Source organism: Rana temporaria, chromosome 4 (genome assembly GCF_905171775.1).
Source record: "Rana temporaria chromosome 4, aRanTem1.1, whole genome shotgun sequence".
Taxonomy (NCBI): Eukaryota; Metazoa; Chordata; class Amphibia; order Anura; family Ranidae; genus Rana; species Rana temporaria.
In genome coordinates, this window is record NC_053492.1 from 142,191,277 (window position 1) to 142,212,465 (window position 21,189).

The 21,189-nt window shown below is 43.4% G+C and overlaps 1 protein-coding gene across 1 annotated transcript in view; it reads left to right on the forward strand.

The window, feature by feature from the left end:
* SLC9A9 (solute carrier family 9 member A9) overlaps window positions 1–21,189 on the forward strand; it is an 876,572-nt gene that overhangs the window by 461,977 nt on the left and 393,406 nt on the right. The window contains exon 10 of the mRNA XM_040349109.1: window positions 16,705–16,818. Coding sequence (XP_040205043.1) covers window positions 16,705–16,818 — 114 coding nt within the window. The remainder of the gene's footprint in view (window positions 1–16,704; window positions 16,819–21,189) is intronic.

Genomic DNA, 21,189 nt, shown 5'->3' on the forward strand with positions numbered 1-21,189 from the left:
GCATCTGACTTATATAGGCCTCACAGTCCCATCATGCTCGGTACCTACCCACGTGGGTAGGTATCACATGGGTGGGTACGGAGCAAGATGGGACTGTGAGGCCTATATAAGTCAGATGCAAGCCGCGCACCCGTCATTGCAGCGAGAAGAGGCGACGTGTCAACATCGGGAGAAGAGAAGAAGAAGAAGACGACGTCACAACACAGAAGAAGATGAAGACGTTCAGCGCTGAAGGAGAAGGCACCGGACAGCGGGAGGAAGAACGGGGTGCGCCGAGTCAACAGCGGAGAGCGGCGAAACATAGAAGAAGACCCCCGTGAGAGCGGAGAAGACCCCCCGGATAGCGGAAGAAGAAGCACACCACCCCCCGCCGAAGACGTCGGAGGAAACCCGCCGGGGGGGCGCTTTTATAAAAGCGACCCCCCCCGGCGGAGGAAGAGAACCAGATGGCGGCGAAGAAGAGCGGGCCCCCACCCGAAGGACGTCAAAGAAGAAGCCCCCCCCTGGTGAAAGAGCTAATAAAGAAGACGGGGGGGCCTCCGGAGCAGACTAATAAATTATTTTAAAAAAACCCTTGTGTCGTGTTTATTAACTTTTTGCCTCCAGGTGAATGGGTAGGGGTACGACCCATAATCCATTCACTTAGGGTGGGGGGGCCGGTATCTGGGGGCCCCCCTTATTAAAGGGGGCTCCCAGATTCCGATAAGCCTCCCGCCCGCATACCCCCGACAACCAACGGCCAGGGTTGTCGGGAAGGGGCCCTGTCCTCATCAACATGGGGACAGGGTGCTCTGGGGTGGGGGGGCCACAGTGAGCCCCCCTGCCCCAAGAGCACTCAACCCTCCCTGTTGAGGGCATGCAGCCCGGTATGGCTCAGGAGGGGGGGGCGCTCGCTCGTCCCCACTCCTTTCCTGGCCGGCCGGGTAGCGTGCTTTGGATACAGGTCTGGTATGGGTTGTAAGGAGACCCCCTACGCCGTTTTTTCGGCGTAGGGGGGGTCTCCTTACAACCCATACCAGACCTAAGGGCCCGGTATGCTCCTGAGGGGGGAACCCATGCCGGATTTTTATTTAAAATCCGGCAGAGAGTTCCCCCTCAGGATTCATACCAAACGCCGCACACGTGTAGAATTGGCGGGAATCCAAGTCGCTTCTATGACGTGCTTGCTGGAATGTGCTTTTACTATTCCAGCGAGTGCGAGATGTCGGCACCCAGTCGCCGAGAATCAGCGCGATGCCGTCGTGCTAAAAACACATTCTCGGCTGCAGGCACTGTATATACACTCTGCATTCAGTGTAGACTATATACAGTTGTGCTCATAAGTTTACATGCCCTGGCAGAATTTATGATGTCTTTGCCATTTTTCAGAGAATATAAATAACACAAAAACATTCTTCACTCAAGGTTAGTGTTTGGCTGAAGTCATTTATTATCAATCAACTATGTTTACTCTTTTTAAATAATAATGGCAACAGAAACTACCCAAATGACCTTGATCAAAAATGTACATACCCTGGTGATTTTTTGCCTAATGACATGCACACAAGTTGACACAAAGGGGTTTGAATAGCTATTAAAGGTAGCCATCCTCACCTGTGATCTGTTTGCTTGTAATTAGTGTGTGTGTATAAAAGGTCAATGAGTTTCTGGACTCCTGACAGACCCTTGCATCTTTCATCCATAAGTTGAATTAAGAACTGGGGTATGTAAACTTTTGATCAGGGGCATTTGGGTAGTTTCTGTTGTGATTATGATTTAAAAAGAGTAAAAGCAGTTGATTGATAATAAATGGCTTCAGCCATACACTAACCATGAGTGAAAGAAAAGTTTTTGTGTTATCATTCTGTCAGAAACCATGAATCAGACCGAGACAGAAGTAGGCCCCTTTCACACGGACGGATAGAATCGTGCTTTCAGCTGCAGATTTTACCGCAGCTAGAAGCACATAATGCTTTCCTATGACACCCTTCACACACTACGGTTACCTGCAGTTTTGTGCAAATAGAGAAAGTAGAATAGAATGTGTCCATCCGCGATGTACCGCAGCTATCGGCACATAACCGCAGGTAACCGCAGTGCACTGTGTCAGCTGCGTTTGGTATGAATCTTGAGGGGGAACTCCACGCCAATTTCAAATAAAAACCGGCATGGGTTTCTCTTCCAAGAGCATACCAGGCCTTTGGGTCTGCTATGGATTTTAAGGGGAACCCCCATACACCGAAAAAACGGTGTGGGGGTCTCCCCAAAATCCATACCAGACCTGTAACCGAGCAGGCAACCCGGCCTGTCAGGAAATGGGGTGGGGGCCCCAGGCTCCTTTGGCGTCTTCTCTGTTGTCTTCTGTGGGGGAGGGTCCCGGTCTTCACCGCCATCTGGTTTTCTTCTTCTCGGGGGGCGCGCTTTGTTCTTAAGCTCTTTAACGAGCGGGGCCCCCCCCCAGGCTTCCTTTGACGTCTTCTGCCGGGGGGGTCCCGGTCTTCGCCACCGTCTGGTTCTCTTCTGCCAGGGGCCCCCGCTTTCTTCTTTAGCTCTTTTACGAGCGGGGGCCCCCGGGCTTCTGTCCTGGGTTATGCCATTTCCACTGCTGGGTTTTCGATGGACCCAGAGAAACTTTCAGCAGTCCTACAGTGGCCCCCGACCTGTGGGTTTACATCCTCTGCAGCATTTTCTTGGCTTTGCCAACTATTATCCGAAGTTTATTTGTAACTTCTCGTCTCTGGTCAAGCCCCTAACTGATATGACCAGAAAGGATGGTAGCCCATAGAGTTGGTCTCCGGACTCGTTAAGGCCTTTGAGAGTCTCAAGGTTGTCTTTGTTTCTGCTCCTGTGTTGGCAAATCCTGATCCTACATTACGTTGTATCCTTGAGGTTGATGCTTCTGAGACTGGAGTTGGCATCCTTCTGTCTCAACATCCTACAGCCAATCAGTCCTTGGAGCAGTTCCTACATTGCTATATTTCTGACCATCATAACAACTGGTCAGACTTCTTATTGTGGGCGGAGTTTGCTCACAATAGGGCCTTGAATTCTTCTGGATTATCCCCATTTATGGCGAACTATGGTTTCCAACCTTCCATGTTATCTGATTCATTTGTTCCACAGAGTATTCCTGCGTTAGAGGAGCATTTTCATGGTCTTCATTTCACTTGGGCACAAGTCCAGGAGGTTTTGTGACATGCTAATGAGTGAGTGAGTGAGAAACTTGTATAGCGCAACAAATGCGAACTTAAGACAGAGCTGGGCTCAGCCCTTCCTTCTCCGGGCTGGCCGCTCAGCTGTCGGCTAATTGCCAGCTCCTATCTCTCCACAGTGACTTACCTGCTCGTCAGTCCTGGTTACTTAAGCCATCCAGTCCAGGTCTTTTCTGCCTTCACCTTGGTCACATCTCTAGAGACGCTGTCCTGTGTTCCTGTTGAAGACTTGCTTGGCTGATGTTTCTTCTGGCTCCTGCTTGCTGTTCTACTACGCTGATCTCTGTCTCACTGATGTTTTGAATTGTCTGACTATCCATTCCGGTTCCTGAACTTTGGCTATGATTTGACTATGTTTACTCTCTTTACCATTTTTTATTATCTTTATTAAACAAGTATATTTTAACTGTACTTCTGTCTCGGTCTGATTCTTGGTTTCTGACACAACTCTTCTTATTCCTCTATGGCCTCTTGTTCAGAATTGTCCTCTGAACCAGCAGTGCTCCGTAATCGCTCAAGAGGCTGCGCAAGCAGTCAGGCTAAAAGATTCCATGTGGTGCTTCAGTTGGTCTGCCTAGGGGACAGGAGTCACACTTGTGTTTTTTTTTCCTTTCTAATTCCTTGCAAAGTAAAGGCATAATGTGCAAGAATACATTGCATACTTGCACATTATGTGACACCTGCAGAAGAAGCCTGCGTCGTCCCCTCTGCAGGCCACATTCATCTTCGCCCATCTTCCTTCCTTCGGGGCTGCGGACTTCGGCTCTGTGACTGGACAGAGCCGCATGATATTACTCCAGTGCATGTGCGCAGGAGCCGCGGGTCACAGTACACTCTCCTGAAGAAACTACATGGGTGGCCGTTCCTTCAGAGCGCATGCGCCAATCTCATTGATGCAGTAAAGGAGATATTTTCTGTGCCAATGATGGCAGTGGCGCATGCGCTCTGAAGGAACGGCCGCCCATGTCGTAGAGGTACATGGGTACCTGCTTTTTTAATTAAAGGTGAACCTGGCCTTTAGTTTTTTTTACCTTAATTTTCTGCCCCTAGACTAAATTTGCATTTAACCCATGCAGTATGGGGGCCCGACTGCAAAGGTGGATATTTTTTTATTTTCCAGGGATTTAAATCTTTATTATGTATGGTAATGTCAGAAAAGACACTTGGGTCAAGCAGGAACATAAATGGGTGGCTTTATGTATATACAGTATGTGATTGTTTGTGTATACTGTATACATGAAATTCCTCATAGGGGATACTGCGGTTCACTAGAGTCATTATCTCTTGACTCCTGCACATTGTATATTACATAAACCATACCCCTACACCCTGTACTTTATCCGCTCCTGACTGCTGCACTGCATTATTTTTGCTCCTGATCTTTGTGCTTTGTAATTCATGTAATATTGACCTCTACATGCTATACATAGGTATAATGATCAGGTGTGGGTAAGATGATTAGTCATGCATAAAACGGGGTGGGGGTGCACATTTTAATGTTCGCTCTGGGCACTGGATGACCTTGTCCCGCACTTGCATCCATGACACTCAGTTTGTAAATAATGGGGCTTCTAATGCAGAATAAAAACAGTACTTCCTGTGCGGTAGGAAGCATACGTTGTATAAGGATAGCCAAACTTGTGTAAACTTGTGTAAATTTCTTTCATTCAGCCCACAGACTGAACAAGAGAAATTGTTTCATTCACCCATATATGCTCATGAAACAGTGTGAATGGAGGGAACCTCCCTGCCGGGTACTGTATTTAGAAGGCTATATCACCCCGTGGCTACCTGAATACTTGAACAGTGTCGGATAATTTTCCACCCAGCTCACTCAATATTTATATCCACATTTGTTAAGCTGGATGGTGCCGACAGTGCCACCTACAAATTTGTCTATCCTTATACAAGGTATGCTTCCAACCGCACAGGAAGTACTGTTTTTATTTTGTATTAGAAGCCCCATTATGTACAAACTTAGTGTCATGGATACAGTGCAGAGACAAGGTCATCCAGTGCCCAGGGCGAACATTAAAAGGTGCGCCCCCCCACCCCGTTTTATGCATGACCATTCATCTTACCCATACCTGATCATTATACCTATGTATAGCGTGCAAAGGTCAAGATTACATAAATTACAAAGTGCAAAGGTCAGGAGCTAAAGAACAAACCAGGTGTCTGTGCTGGGAGAAAGGAGGGGTTGCAGATTAAGATCCCTGCCACTCTAATAAGAGCAACTGTTTATATTCACTGGTCCAACACATGCCCGGCCTAATCACAACTACAGCTCTGTATTCAGTAAAGCTTACTCTCCCCCTAATTATAGAGCTGCAGTTCTAACTAGACAGAGGGCTTATCAGCTTGCTGGAAATAAATCACAAGGGCATTTATTTGCAGCCTAGCGCTGGCCATAACTTTTTTTGAGAGACCTGGGGGTGCTTTGGAAAACATATAAACAGTAAAACATTGAATACTTAAACTGGCCATAGATGATTATCCTTCACTATGACAGTGGGACTCAGGGTTGTCACAATACACTAATCAGTGACAGTAGCCAGTTGGCTGCACTTGCTGATTGACAAAAAATTGCTAGCTTGTTCTTTTCACAGAAGCCAATCCAAGAATTGGCTTCTGTTGAACACAGATGGCCACACAATGATCGAAATGAGTGCAGTTCCCGCTGAACAGCACACATTTTGATCCAGCTATGGCCACCTTTACACTCTTTTGCTACACCCTGAATGCATTAATATTTTTAAAAGTTACTTTATTTGGATTTTAAACCCATTTTAAAATAATGCTGTTAAAGCTTTGCATGATATGCTAGTAGATGCAGAGAGTTTACAGAACATTGACAACTTTTGGTGGTTTGTTCCCTCGTCTCTCCTGCATTATGTCTTCTACCTGGAATGCATAGATCTGTTGTGCCTAAAAACACACCTGTGGCATCAGTTGGTAGATATTTAGGCCCAGATTCACAAAGGAGATACGATGGAGTATCTCAGATACTCCGTCGTATCTCTCAGAGTATCTATGCGACTGATTCATAGAACCAGTTACGCATAGATATCCCTAAGATCCGACAAGTGTAATTGTTTTACACTGTCGGATCTTAGGATGCAGTACCGCGGCCGCCGCTGGGGGGAGTTTGCGTCGTAAACCAGCATCGGGTATGCAAATTAGGAGTTACGGCGATCCACAATGGATTTTCGCGTTCGTTACGTCGCCGCTAGTCTAGTTTCCCGTCGCAAAGTTAGTCGTCGTTTTGGGTGCCTTAACTTTAGACAGCAAACGTATTGCTGTCTAAAGTATGGCCGTCGTTCCCGCGTCGAAATTAAAAATTTCACGTCGTTTGCGTAACACGTCCGGGAATACGGAAGTACGCTACGCACGTCGCCGATCGCAAAAATGACGTCAGTTCGCGCAAAGCACGGCGGAAATTTCGAAACGGAGCATGCGCAGTAGGTCCGGTGCGGGAGCGCGCCTAATTTAAATTGTACCCGCCCATTCGATTTGAACCGCCTTGCGCCGGACGTATTTACGATACACCGCCGCAAGTTTCCAGGTAAGTGCTTTGTGGATCGGGCACTAAAACTGAAAACTTGCGGCGGTGTAACGTAAACGGCTTACGTTACACGGGCGCAATTGTACCTGAATCTGGCCCATTGTCCTGCTGTGTAGTCAAGCTAAGATTAAACACAGCCTCAATGTGTTAAATTTCAGAGTGCCTTTTTAAACTTGTGGTGCATATTGACCTTCCAGGCTGCTATTGCGTAATTGTGTCTTGTTCCCTCTTTGTAACTTGACCCATACACCATCTTGCTTTTCCTAGTACTCAGCTTATCTGTGGATATCCATTACTTTCAATTAGCTCTTGTTGTGACTGTTCCCTTGCTTTCTGCCCTGGCCTTCCCCTTGTTCTTCAGCTATGCTTGTCTACTTCCAACCCTGACCTTTAGCCTGTCTTAAACGAATCTATGCTTTTATGTTATACTGTGTTTGGCATTGTCCAAACTGCTTACTGTCATCGTCCAGGTAATCTTAAGGCCCCATACTCACGAGCAAACATGTCTGCTGAAACTGGCCCGCAGGCCAGTTTCAGCAGACATGTTTGGTCGTGTGTGGGCGCGAGCGGGCCGAATTCCAGCAAACATTTGCCCGCCGGGCCTTTTCCCAGCAGACAAATATTCCTGGACTTGTTTTAAAACAGTCCGCTGGAATTCAGCCCGCTCGGACATGTACGGTCGTCAGTACAGACCTACCGTACATGTCCAGGCGCCCGCCGTCCCTCGCATGCGTCGAATGACTTCGACGCATGCGTGGAAGCATTTTAAAGGCGGGCCGCCCACGTCGCCGCGTCATTGTCGTGGCGACACCGCGTCATCGACGCGGCGACACCGCGGACACGCCCCGCGTATTGTTTACGCGCGGACTTCTGTACGATGGTGTGTACAACCATCGTACAGAAGCCCTCTGGCAGACATGTATGGTGAAAACGGTCCGACGGACCGCTTTCACCATACATGTTTGTCCGTGTGTACCCGGCCTAAGGGTTATACTTTTCTCTTTGCAACCCAACACCTGCACCAACAGTAGATCCAATGGAAACAAAGAGACACTGCTGCCTGTTGGTGATAGGGTATCCATGTAAATCATGTTTTCTCTGTAAGAGAAATAAAAATACTTATTGAAATGCCCCAGGAAAGTTATATAATTCTGTGGAATTCACAGACATGTTTTTTAGAAGTAAAGAGAAACTTTTTGGACACTTATCTTGGAGACACACCATTTATAATTGTGTTTGATTCGGTTTATTGATATTTGTTGGATTGATTAGACAAACACATTTATGTATTTATTTTAAGAATTTGTATTCCCCAATCTCAGATACAAACATTTAGATTGGCTCCAAGCACAGTTTTATATAAATTCACATATCCTAAATACTGCAGAGAGCAATGGCTTGTAATCAGTGCTTTAAGTGGGCCAAAAGAGGTGCCGGTACTCTATTAGGCGCCGGTGCTCCCCCCCCCCCCCAATACTGAACATGAAAATATATATATTTTACAAACCCTCTCTTAGACGAAACCTAACATTTGATTTTGCTGCTAAAATTACATAAACCAGCTGATGATGTCAGAAACTAAAAAAAGAGAAGATAAAATGGGCACAAAGCATGACAAGGGACAGACACCACAGAAAATAGATAGGAGGAGTATAGAATATACATATCAGTCTGTGAGCAGCCATAGCAACAAAACATCACTCACCATTAGTACAGAATCTGTACTTCAGATCCAAAGCAAAGTCCGTTGACTGATTTTTCACTTTGCTGCACCGTCCTAGGAGGGCCAGTCACCCGCTCACATCCACCACGCCGCACTGATCGCTCCTCACAGGCGCGCGGAAAGGAGTTGACGTCATCTAACGTGAGGTCAACTCCCTGCCTGCACGTACGGCTCAAGCCGTATTCTCTGCACACGGCCCGCCCCCCTCCACTAGCTGATGGCCGGGCCAGCCAATGACTATTATGGAGGAGGCGGTGCGCGATGTAATTCGCCCAGCGGCCAGCCACTACAATGCTGTAGCTAGCTCTCCGCCCGGGGGCCGGATTAAAAGGTCCGTCGGGGCTGTATCATCATATTCCTGGCCTGGGGCTGCGTTCCGGCAGTGGCGTAGCTTGGGTTGTCAATGCCCGGGGCAAGGCAACAAATTTGAGCACCCTCCAACCTGCGGGCTTTCCACTACACACTGACCACTAACCCACACACTGACCACTATCCTGCACACCACTACACTGCACCCTGACCCACCTGACATCTACACTAACCCACCTCACCCCTGTTTCCTGCACTACTCACATTACACTGCCCCACCTGACACCAACACTGACTATTACACTGACTGACACACATACACTGACCCCCGACACCTACCTGACCCATACACTGACCCACCGACCTCACACCTACACTGAAATATGCAAAATGAGGTACAGCGCTAAATGAATAAATAATTGAATGTCAATAGGTGTAATTTGAAAAATTGGTGGAAAGGAAAACTAATGCAGAGTCATATTAAATTCATATGATTCTAAATAATTTTCAATTGAATGAAATTAAGACATAAAAATTAGTGAAGGAGGAAAACTATTGCAGAATCCTAATCACATAAAATTGATATATCTGGGCAAGATACTAATAACAAACAAATGAGATTAAAAAAATATCAACAAGTGAAAAAAAACAGTAAGAAAGGAAAACTATTGCAGAATCTCAATCTCATAAAGCTCATGTAGGTCTATGCAAAATGAAAATAAAGGAATTATGAGTGGTGAAAAATTCAGCAGGTGAAAAAATGGTGAAAAAAGAGACAACTAATGCAGAGTCCCAACCACAATGAATTTCATAAGAGTCTATGCAATGCTTTGCATCCAAATGAGTGAAAAATAGCATATAAGTGACACAAATCTTTACACCAGCCACCGGGCAAATAGCCCGACACCCAATTGAGAAGCACTAAGTAGCTTGCTTAGGCTGGGTTCACACTACGGTTTTCCCGTCCGTCAGCCGCATACGATTTCAGTATTGAAAACGTACGGGCCCGGACGGGAAAACGTATAGATAGAGAATGCATTGCAAATCGTATGCACTCAGATGCATCCGGGTGCGTACGATTTGCTGGCAAAACGTTTTTTAAACGTCCGCAAAACCGTGTTCAACCACGGTTTTGCGGTCGTTTTTAAAACAGTATGGCAACCGCATACGTTTTCCTTTAACATTAATGTCAATGGAAAACGTACATATGTGCGGTTCCATACGTTCCCGTCCGTTTCAGCCGCATACGTTTTTTCATATAAATCGTATGCGGCTGACGGACGGGAAAACCGTAGTGTGAACCCAGCCTTACCAGGAGACATTGACTGTCACACAGCCTCACCAAGTATAGGGAATTTAACGGTCTCCCCAAGACTCAAGTGCTATCCGGAAACAGCGAAGTGTAATTGAAGTGTTACTTGCGGACATGGAAGGTAAAAAATATTCTATATATATATGGTGCAGAATGTTAACTCAAATACATTTAATATAAGAATTATTGCCCTTACAAGAGCGATGTTGGTATATCAGCGAAACAGCAATCACATATGTGGTCATGTAAGGAGCTGTGGCATCTCTGTTAACTTCTCTCTACTCCGTATCGTCAATCCACCGTCTGGAAATGAAAAACGCGATGATGTCACCAGGGCTCCACCCGCCATCGCGTTTTTCCTTTCCAGACGGTGGATTGACGATAGGAAGTAGAGAGAAGTTAACAGAGATGCCACAACTCTTTACATGACCACCAACATAGCTCTTGTAAGGGCAATAATTCTTATATTAAATTTGAGTTAACATTCTGCACCATGAGAATATTTTTTACCTTTCATGTCCGCGAGTAACACTTCAATTACATGCCAAAAGCCCCCCCCCCCCTCAGGAATCTGATTATTGATTTACTGAGCTTCATGTAAGGGGTTAAATGATGAATCCTGCTAGGTATTTGGCATGTCGAATGCCCTGAGGGATGAATTGTATAGCATAGCAGGAATAATAATTTAACCCCTTACATGCTGAAATATAATGCATTCCTCAGGGCTTTCAGCATGTACGGGGTTAAATGATTAATCCTGCTATGCTATACAATTCATCCCTCAGGGCATTCGACATGCCAAATACCTAGCAGGATTCATGAAGTACATGAAGCTCAATAAATCGTTAATCTGATTCCTGAGGGGGGGGGGCTTGGAGGGGGCTTTTGGCATGTAACGGTCTTGGTCTGTACTGTGGCATGGCGTGTCTCTCCTCTCCCTAACTGGTGCTGACCTGTTGTCCATTGACTCGAGTTCCACTTCTCGCCGGTCACAGATGAAGACTCATTTCCAGATCCGGTCAGGGAGAGAAGATGGTGGCGGCTTACAGCAGCGCGGGCGCCGGGGGGGGGGGGTGGGGTCCTTCGCGCATGCGCCGCCCACGTTCAAGGATTGGCCAGCCGCTGCAGCACATGACCACAATCGACCAATCGCAGGGCGCAACATGGCGACCGAGCCAGTGACACAGTACATCAAATTGAACACGGACCATGATAAGTGACGCATTAACGGTGCAGGAATTCGCCCCCCCCACGTACTGGGCGCACGGAGAGGTGCTGGTACTCTCCAGGGCCATTTTTGGAAGTGGCGGTACTGAGTACCGCCGCGTTCCGGCCCAGTTAAAGCACTGCTTGTAATGATATGCTGTCACTCCCTGCAAGATTCTTTTGTGAATGCATTGATTGAACTGGATGGGCTTGTGTCTTTTTGAAGCCAGACTAACTATGCAACTATGAATAAAGGGGGACTCGACCTAATCAGAAAGAGTAGCATTAATGAATTGGTGAGTCTGGGATAACAATTCCTACAGAGAAGATGAGCATAGCAGCTGGAACTGCATTTTTATGGTAGAGTTGTTGAGGGATCAATTATTCTATTTTTTGCCCAACCTGGAATTGGGCTTTAATTAGACTGAACTGAAAGGTTGCAATAAACAAAACCATCTAGTTTTTATAAATGATAGGAAAGTCTGCACTTTAACAATCCAGCATTAATGTGCTTAAAGACGTGTAATGGACACCATTTTATCCAAGCTTTTATTAGCTTTGTAATGTGTTTTTCCTTGCCTATAGAATTTGCAGAAGAGCAAAACACTGCGGGTTGCACATAGGGATCTTACTTTAACAATACTACAAATGTAGAATTTATAGATTTTACTGCTAGTGCTGCTGAATCCTTTTATTGACAGAATTCCACTGTGTGAAATCTCTCCAGGACTAGGCAAGTGTTTTATTTTTTATTTATTTTTAAATGCTTGATGAGTGACCTTTTACTTTACAAAAAAATGTGTTTGACAGGACAGTCTTCCTGCACTGCTTTGACAAGACTCTCGCATAACTGATCTTTGTGTGTGGCAGATGAAGATTCAAGACATACAAAGTACAAAAAAGGGGGCATATCATCCCAGTCAACAGATATGTGTGCAATTGTAAAGACTATTTCTCTCAAAGCTTATCTGTTTTTTCCTAAAATAACCTTGGTACAAAGAAAAGAATGTTTTGTCGTTTCCAGTATCATTTTTATTATGCTTTAAAGATTTTTTTTTGTGTTTGTGGCTGCACATTACTAGACTTCTACACAACTTAAAGTAACGCTCAAGGCAAACTGCTAACATACATGTAATTAATTTGACATGATAAAAAATGTGTAATTTTGTTCTGCCTGGTTTGTGACTTAAGCCCCATACACACTATCCGTTTTTCTGCAGGTCTTTGTCTTCAGGTTTACCAAAAACATCTAATATGAGGTCAACCTTTAAAGTGGAGGTTCCCCTAAAAATAAACTTTTAACATTGCATTTCCCACATTAATGACAATTAGAATCGGCTGGTTTTATTAAAAAAAAAAATGTCCGTACGTACTGTTTGCTATATGCGTTCTCACCGCCACTTCCGGGTACGATGGTGGGGCTGGGCGTTCCTAATTGATGGACAGGCATCCGACCGACGCATACATCGCGTCACGAGATGCCGAAAGAAGCTGAACGTCGGTGGGGCTCTATACGGTTCATGCGCACCGACGTTCGGCTTCTTTCGGCATCTCGTGACGCGATGTATGCGTCGGTCGGATGCCTGTCCATCAATTAGGAATGCCCAGCCCCACCATCGTACCCGGAAGTGGCGGTGAGAACGCATATAGCAAACTGTACGTACGGACGTTTTTTTTTTTATAAAACCAGCCGATTCTAATTGTCATTAATGTGGGAAATGCAATGTTAAAAGTTTATTTTTAGGGGAACCACCCCTTTAAGAGTTTCAATCTGTATGCAATCAAGCAGGCCCTTGCATTACATTACAAAAACCTGCAGGAAAACTGATAGTGTGTATGGGGCTTAACACTCTGGAGCAATATAAGTGACACATTTTCTGTTTCAGTATTGCAGCTTCTTATGTAGACCTATCTGCTTATTGGACAGTAAATCAGCAAATCGGCATCATCAAACTGCTTATTGTCTAATAAGCAGGAAGGTGTCATAAAAAAGAGTCAAACATAAAATGTACTGTATGTCTAGCCAAAGGTTGTTTTCCTAGTTTTAATTACAGTGAGGGAGAATTACAGAGATTTGCACTCACTTCATGTCTAGTTAAGCATAGTTTAACAGAGAGGAAGTGAGCACAACTCTGCAAAAGCAACACAGGCAGAAACAAAATGTTTTTATTTTTTTTTACTAAACAGGGGTGCTTTATTACATTCTGCTATATTACAGTATAAACAAAATACAAAAATATAGTCTAGCACCACAATATACAAAAAGATGTACACAATGGATACAGTCATGTCCAACAATCAAAACCCATTAGAGAATGGGCAAACAGAGGCAGAATATACATAGTATACCATAAACAGTTAACCAGATAAGAACCGGAAGAAAAGATCAACTTCCAGAGAGGAAAAACCCTCACACATCTATAAACACAATGTTGTAGGGAGGGTGGAGATGGGGGGGATGATGGAATAGGATCAGGGGAACCATAATATCTAAAAGGAGGGAGAAGAAAGGGCAAGTGAATAGGAACCTCCCAACCTGTATCGGATCCTACATTTTGTTGGGACAATATAGTTGAATCTCCTCAAGTCATAGTTCAAGGGGACCACACCTTATCAAATTTCCAGGGGCAGCCCCTATTCATGTATGTTATCTTGTACAAAGGGAGGGTCGTATTTACCAAAGCTTCCCATGAATACACCTCAGGTTGCGTTAAGGCAGACCATTTCATTGGAATCTCTTTTTTGGCATAATAAAGAAGATATGCTATTAATAGCTCAGTATGGTGAGAGTGTTGTTCATCGTCTTGAATCCCCATTAAGGCTAAAGACAGATATGGGGAAGGGGGCAATTGTAATCTAAGAATTTCCTCAAAAATAGCTGCCCAATATGCCACACTAGAAGGGCAGTCCCAGAACATATGTAAATAAGATCAACGGGAACAAGGGGATCACAATCTGGGAATATTCTATGGAGTCTGAAAGAAGAATAATATACCTGGTGAAGAAACGTTGCTTGAATTAGTTTATCCCTAGAGGAAACGACTGGTTTAGTTTTCCCAATCTTCCCTGTCCAACAGGGATGTCCCCCTTCCAGTACTCACACAATTTTTTTTTCTTCAGTGAATTAACACATAGGAGAGCACCATATGAAGTTGAGAGAGGCTTGTCTAAATCATCAGGGGTCAATGGTTCCCCAATGGGATCGACCTAAAGGGAGGGCGATTGTGGGAACTGCTATCTGACAGCATGTCGTAGCTAGAAGTATTGGAACAACATCAGCAAACAAACACCAGCAAACAAAACTTCTGAGACATTTGTGTATAAAACACAAAATATTTTTTTTTATAAAGTAGGAGAAGGCTAGAACCCCATCAGAGATTTCAGGTATAACTTTTAGTGGCACTCTAAGCTGAGACAAAGATCTCCCTGCTGGTTAGAGGGAACAGGTGCCTGTACACCATTCAGGGCAGTGGTGGCTTTGTTTAATATTTTGGGACGGCGGCAATCCCCCTGCGAGAGACAGACAGCTGGGATTCCCTCCATACCCCAGGATGGATGGATGTGAATACAGCAATCCGATGCCTTACTTTAGGAGACAGGGGGAAGGAAGAGCCAGGGCCACTCTGACAGCTCCTCCCAGCCAAACTTCAAAGACATCTTCTGCCTGGTGGGGTTAGTCCATGCTGATGCATCACACAGAGAGACATTCTCCTCCTTGGCCGAACAGGAAGTGCTTCTTGATTGACCTTGAGGAGAATCATGAAGCCAGGAGCGAACATTAATTTGCTATTATCACACAAGTGGGTGGGCTCACTGCGCCCCGGGCCCACCCTTTTTTTAAGCCAATTAGAGCCTTAGGCTCTAATCATGTGCTTCAATGAGAAAAAAAAAACATTAAAATCCACGCATGGATTAGGGGGGGCGGCGCCGCTGCGCTCCATATGGACGGGCCACCACTGATTCAGGGGTGTAGAAGCATGAATATGTGGATGAATGTGGCCCCAGCCAGTACTGCTCCAGCAATGCCCTCATAGTTTTGTATCTTTCTGTTCCCATTACAGATTTCCCTCACTGCCTGTCTGTTGAAATTGTCATCAGCAAAACAGAATGTGAGTGTAAATCTTTCTAATGGTCCCCTGGATAGCAGTAAAAAAAATAGTATTTTTACTCCTTTTTACTCTGTCTAAAGCTATAAAAAAATTGTTTTCTTTGGCCTGACATAAACTTTAAAACAGGAAATAGTGACGTAAAAAGTATGTAATTTACAAACAGCCTACAAAGAATTATAGTTTATTTATTTTTATTTATTTTTTTGTAATTTGGATAGTTGTTTCAGCGACACCTAGATGTCTATGTTGAGTTACATTTTATGTAAAAATGCAAAAAAAAATACTCACAAAATTTCAATTTTTGACAGGGGATGATGAGCTCAGCATGGGTGGAATGCTGGTCTTGCTTACTATCTGTCTTGGTGTTTGAAGGTTGTTTGGTTATATAGCACCACCCTGACATATAGAAACATGATGGTACCCCCAGACACAGGACTGGACCAACATTTCACCTCAGGGTGTAGATTACTTAGGCAATAGTAGGATGTGAACAGATGGGTGCCAGTCACTTTAAAGTGCAAATCAAAAGGGAGTTTGTTGATTCTCATTCAAAACACCTGGGAGAGAGGGATAGGGCACATACCACCCATGAAATAGCAGACTAGCAGACTCCACAAAAAGGTAAAAAAAGTACTCGCAGCCCTCACAAATAAAGAGCCTTGAAACCGACCTAGCATTCTGTGATTGTAACTCCTGGCTGTAAAGCACTTGGTAAATCAGCTGCCAGCACCCTGGGTAGAAGACGCCATACTCCAGTGAGGTCAAAGCTCCACATCCAAGTTTTTCCCAGCTCCTCAAGTCATCTAGAGGTCTTCTTTGGCTCTTCAATCCCCAGGCTCCTCAGACTAGGCCCCAGATCCAGGCCTCTGTTCAGTCTTCAGAGGTTTCAGCAACACAACACACCACTCCCCCATCTAGTAGATCCAGGGGAGAACAGACTGACTTCCCAAATCGCACCCTAAATGTTTATACCCCCTCCCAGCATGCACCAGCAACAAAGAAGGCTGGTTAAACCAAAAAATAAAGATTGGATGGAGATCATTTTCAAATGTCATTATGATACAATGCAAATGGGGCATATTTTACTATGCACATCACACCCCACCTCATGGCAGCTTGCCGTCTAAAACAGTCACAAGAATGTGTAAACACCCATGGGACCGATTTGGGTTGCAACCAATTAACCTACTTGTATATTCTTTGAGTTTGCATTTTATATCATAGTTCAATAGACTGGAAAGTGTCATGTCTCCAATTCTAATTTGATTCTGCTTTTTTTCTGCTTTCAGCTGTTTGAATTCATGAACTTCTTGGCAGAGAACTTCATCTTCTGTTACATGGGGCTGGCTCTGTTTACCTTCCAGAATCACATTTTTAATGCTCTCTTTATATGTGGAGCATTTGTATCCTTTTCTCCGAAGGACATTGGCAAGCCGGATTTTCCACCCTTAAACGTCAGGAATGGGGATTAAAAAAGGAGGGGGCGTTATCTGGTTCACTGGATTAATTTTATGCACATTATAGTTAAATTGAATTTGGTTTTCTATCCAGGACTATTAACAGGTTTCATATTCAATGTTTTTTCTTTGATCAAAACCCAGCCATATGTGTATAGTATTATTCACAGATTATGCCTTTAATGTTTTGTGATGAAGGGAAGTATTATTCTTTCTAACCATACATAAATGTCAGTATATTATTTCAGCAGTGATATTCTTGCTTCAGTTAATATCATTTACAGAATATATTAAAATAAGGATGTAGAGAAATTCTTACAGAGAAATTCCATGCATAGAGTGTTGAAATTGCCCTTACACAAGCCAAAACACACTGGAGATTAGGCTTTTTAATGTGCAGTATTTTATAATTTAAAGCGATATTACAGGTTCCTTCTTTTAAATAAAATAACAAACAAGTCATACTTACCTGTTCCATGCAGTGGTTTTGCACAGAGCAGCCCCAACCCTCCTCTTCTCGGGTCCCCTGCCGGCGCTCATGGCTCCTCCTCTTTGGTGAGTGCCACCATAAGAAGCCGCTTCCTATTGGGACACTTGAGCAGGCTCCCTACCAACCTGCCTTGTCTGCGTCCATTGACACAGACCGGGTGGCTCATTCCTGTCCCCAATCATTGTCACATAATTTGATTGACAGCAGTGGAAGACAATGGCTCCTGCTGCTATTAATCTACCTAGAGAGAAGGGGCAGAGCCAATGCATTAAGGTAAAAAAACCTTTAGGCTTTAGAGGCACTTTAATTAATCTACAAAACAATGGGTATGTGCAGCGCAAAAATAAAGTAAATAAAGTAATGTGCAATTGTCCTTTCGCCAAGTAGAGGTCTTCAAAAAGTCCCAATAGTGAAACAAAGTAAGACAAGATTCCTTGTGAGAAAGGATGAAATTGAATCCCTTGCTGATAAGCGTGACAAAAGAATCCTCCACCACAAACACAATGTGCTTACCAGAAAGGGTGGACCTCTCTGTTAGGAGAAGGTCATATAAGCATATATCCAACAAGGGATGATGAAAAGTGACCAGTGCAGCTGGAGTACCTCCGAAAAGTAAACCGGAAATCCAAGGCTGACCTCCATTGTCCGTCCTCTCCACTATGTAATGCTGGGTGATATCGTAATGGAGATTGTGTACCGAAAAAAATTAATGAAGGAGACAATCTAAGTGTACACCGTATGTTTAATGGATAAAAAAGGGGGACATATAAAACTCAGCGCTGAATTGCGCAGGGATAAAATAGCCAAATACTGACACAAAAGGAGCTGGATGAGACAATCCAGTGGAGAGATGGCAGCGGGTGACATCTGTGCATAAGCTCCTCCCCCCTTTCTGGTAAGCACATTGTGTTTGTGGTGGAGGGTTCTTTTGTCACGCTTATCAGAGGATTCAATTTCATCCTTTCTCACGAGGAATCTTGTCTTACTTTCGTTTCACTATTGGGACTTTTTGAAGACCTCTACTTGGCGAAAGGACAATTGCACATTACTTTATTTACTTTATTTTTGCGCTGCACATACCCATTGTTTTGCATATTTTTTTATAGTTTTTTAGGCTTGTGATTGCCTATTTGTGTTCAGCTGGCATCTTTCTTTCTCTCAAACATTGGTTGTTGGCGCTGATTGTTCCTTATCTATATACACTTTAATTAATCTGCTTAGGTTCTGAATTGCTGGGATAATAAATGTTAGATGATGGCATCTTTCAGTGTATGTAGATATTGTAATATTATTCTTCTGTCCTTACACTTCAAACATCCAAGTTTTAAATTTAGGATGACCAAGAAAAACTCTGGTTCACACCTGTGAGGTTTTGAGATCTTTGCAATTTCAAAGCCGCAGATCAGTGCGATTTGGACCTCTGATTTCATTGCAGCTTGCAATTCTTTTTAACAAAAGTCAATGCAAGTAGTGTAGGAAATGTTTTCAAAGTCGCTGTGACTTGAGAAGCAGCAATTTGAACTGTTCTATTGCTGGCAATGGGGTGCGACTTGTAATGTGATTACGAACTGTCAAATTGCACTGCTCTGAACCAGAGCTATATGTTAGTGGCGACACTGTTTTACAGGCACCACCTCTCTCAATCCTGTGTCTTCCTATTCTCTGGTCTGCTTCCTGCAACAGAGCTAGTGCAGCATGGGGATTTTCTTAATCTTACAAATTATAACCATGTTAATGATGAAGGCACCTAGATGAGCCAATAATATTGCCAAGAGCAGCGATGGTCTGTGGTACAAGACCATTCCCCCATTGGAGCAAATAGGATCATGTTTTATTTTATTTTTTACCTTCCCCTGGATCAACTGTGGGTATACAATAATGTATATAGAGATTTTCTATCTTTCCTTTTAAAAAAAAATGTCTCTATCGGTTGAACCACATGGACATGCTTTGTTTTAACCTAACTATGTAACAAGAAAAACGTAATGCTACCGTAAAAGTAAGGGCACATTTTTATAACATTTTCATAAAATTAGCAGCAGTTTCTGGTAGATTGGTTAGTCATACAATGTATAAACAATGTGCCATGAATAGCATGGCACCTCTCTACGTTCTTTGTCAAATCGTGGGTTGCAAAGATTTATAAAAATGAAAAAGAAAATATATGTCGTTGGTGGTGGTGTTCCCCCAAACCTTGATATCATAGGCACTCACTGACAAGTAAAATTGAAAATCAGTTCAAGTAGAGAATTGTGATTTACCTGTGATTTATAGCACTTGCCTGCTACTGCTTGGTGAGTACGCAGTATGTTTCCTTTACAGGATTGTGGAAAGTTGCTGCTCAGAACTGCTGCTAGATTGGGGTCTTGTAGAAGGTCGCTTTCCTACTGCCAAAGTGCTGACTTCCAATACCCAGCTCATCAAATTCCCACAGAGAGTTTATACTCCTTTTATGTTAGTGCTACAAATACATTATATTACCAAAAGTATTGTGACACCTGTCTTTAGACGTGCATGAACTTTAATAGAATCTCAGTCTCGTGCCGCGTACACACGATTAAAAATTCCGACAAGAACACTGTGGATTTTTTTTCGACTGAATTTTGTCTCAAACTTGTGTTGCATACACACGGTCACACAAATTTAGACCGTCAAGAACACGGTGACCTACAACACTACAATGAGCTGAGAAAAATTAAGTTCAATGATTCCGAGCATGCGTCAAATTGATTCCGAGTATGCATGTTTTTTTGCACGTCAGAATTGCATACAGACGTTTGGAATTTCCTCCAATAACTTTTCTCGTCAGAAAATTTGCTCTCAAATTTTTCTTGGCGGAAATTCCTACAGAAAAATTCCAAAAGCTCACATCGGACTTCCGATCGTGTGTACGTGGCATTAGTCCTTAGTGTTCAATATTGAGTTGGCCCACCCTTTTCCGCTATAATAGCTTCAACTTTTCTGGGAATGCTGTCTACAAGGTTTAGGAGTGTGTCTACAGTGCCTTGCAAAAGTATTTACCCCCCTTGGCATTTTTCATGTTGTGTTGCTTCTAGAGCTGCACGATTCTGGCCAAAATGAGAATCACGATTTTTTTGCTTAGAATAAAGATCACAATTCTCTCACGATTCTCATGGTGTAAAATCTTTTACATTTATACAAAAAAAATGTGCTAACTTTACTGGCTTTTTTTTTTTTTTAATTCATTACATAATTTTTTCCAAAAAGAATTGCATTTAAAAAGACTGCTGGGCAAATACAGTGCAACATAAAATATTTTATTCTCTAGGATCTCTACTAAATAATATATATATATATATATATATATATATATATATATATATATATATATATATATACAATGTTTGGGGGTTCTAAGTAATTTTTTAGCAAAAAAAAAAAAAAAATGATTTTAACTTGAAAAGAGCTGTCAGAAAAAGGTTTGGTGTTTAAGTGGTTAAATGTTCCTAATTTACACGCAGAAGTATATTCCTTTGATGTAAAAGTCAATGTGATACAATGTTTAGACTTACCATTCCACTGAGAGAGAATTTTTTCAAAACTTGGCAGATTGCCCAGACTTTGACTTTTGGCTGAGAGCAGAGAGGAAATTCTTTGCATACCAAAGTGCAGAGAAAATTATTTCCATGTCAAAGATCGTGAAACCCTGTGTCAAGATCACAACGGGAAAAAAATCGCGATAACGATTCTTGACGATTAATCGTGCAGCTCTAGTTGCCTCACAACCTGGAATTAACATGGATTGTTTGATGATTTGCATCATTTAATTTACAGAACATGCCCACAACTTTTAAAGATGTTTTTTT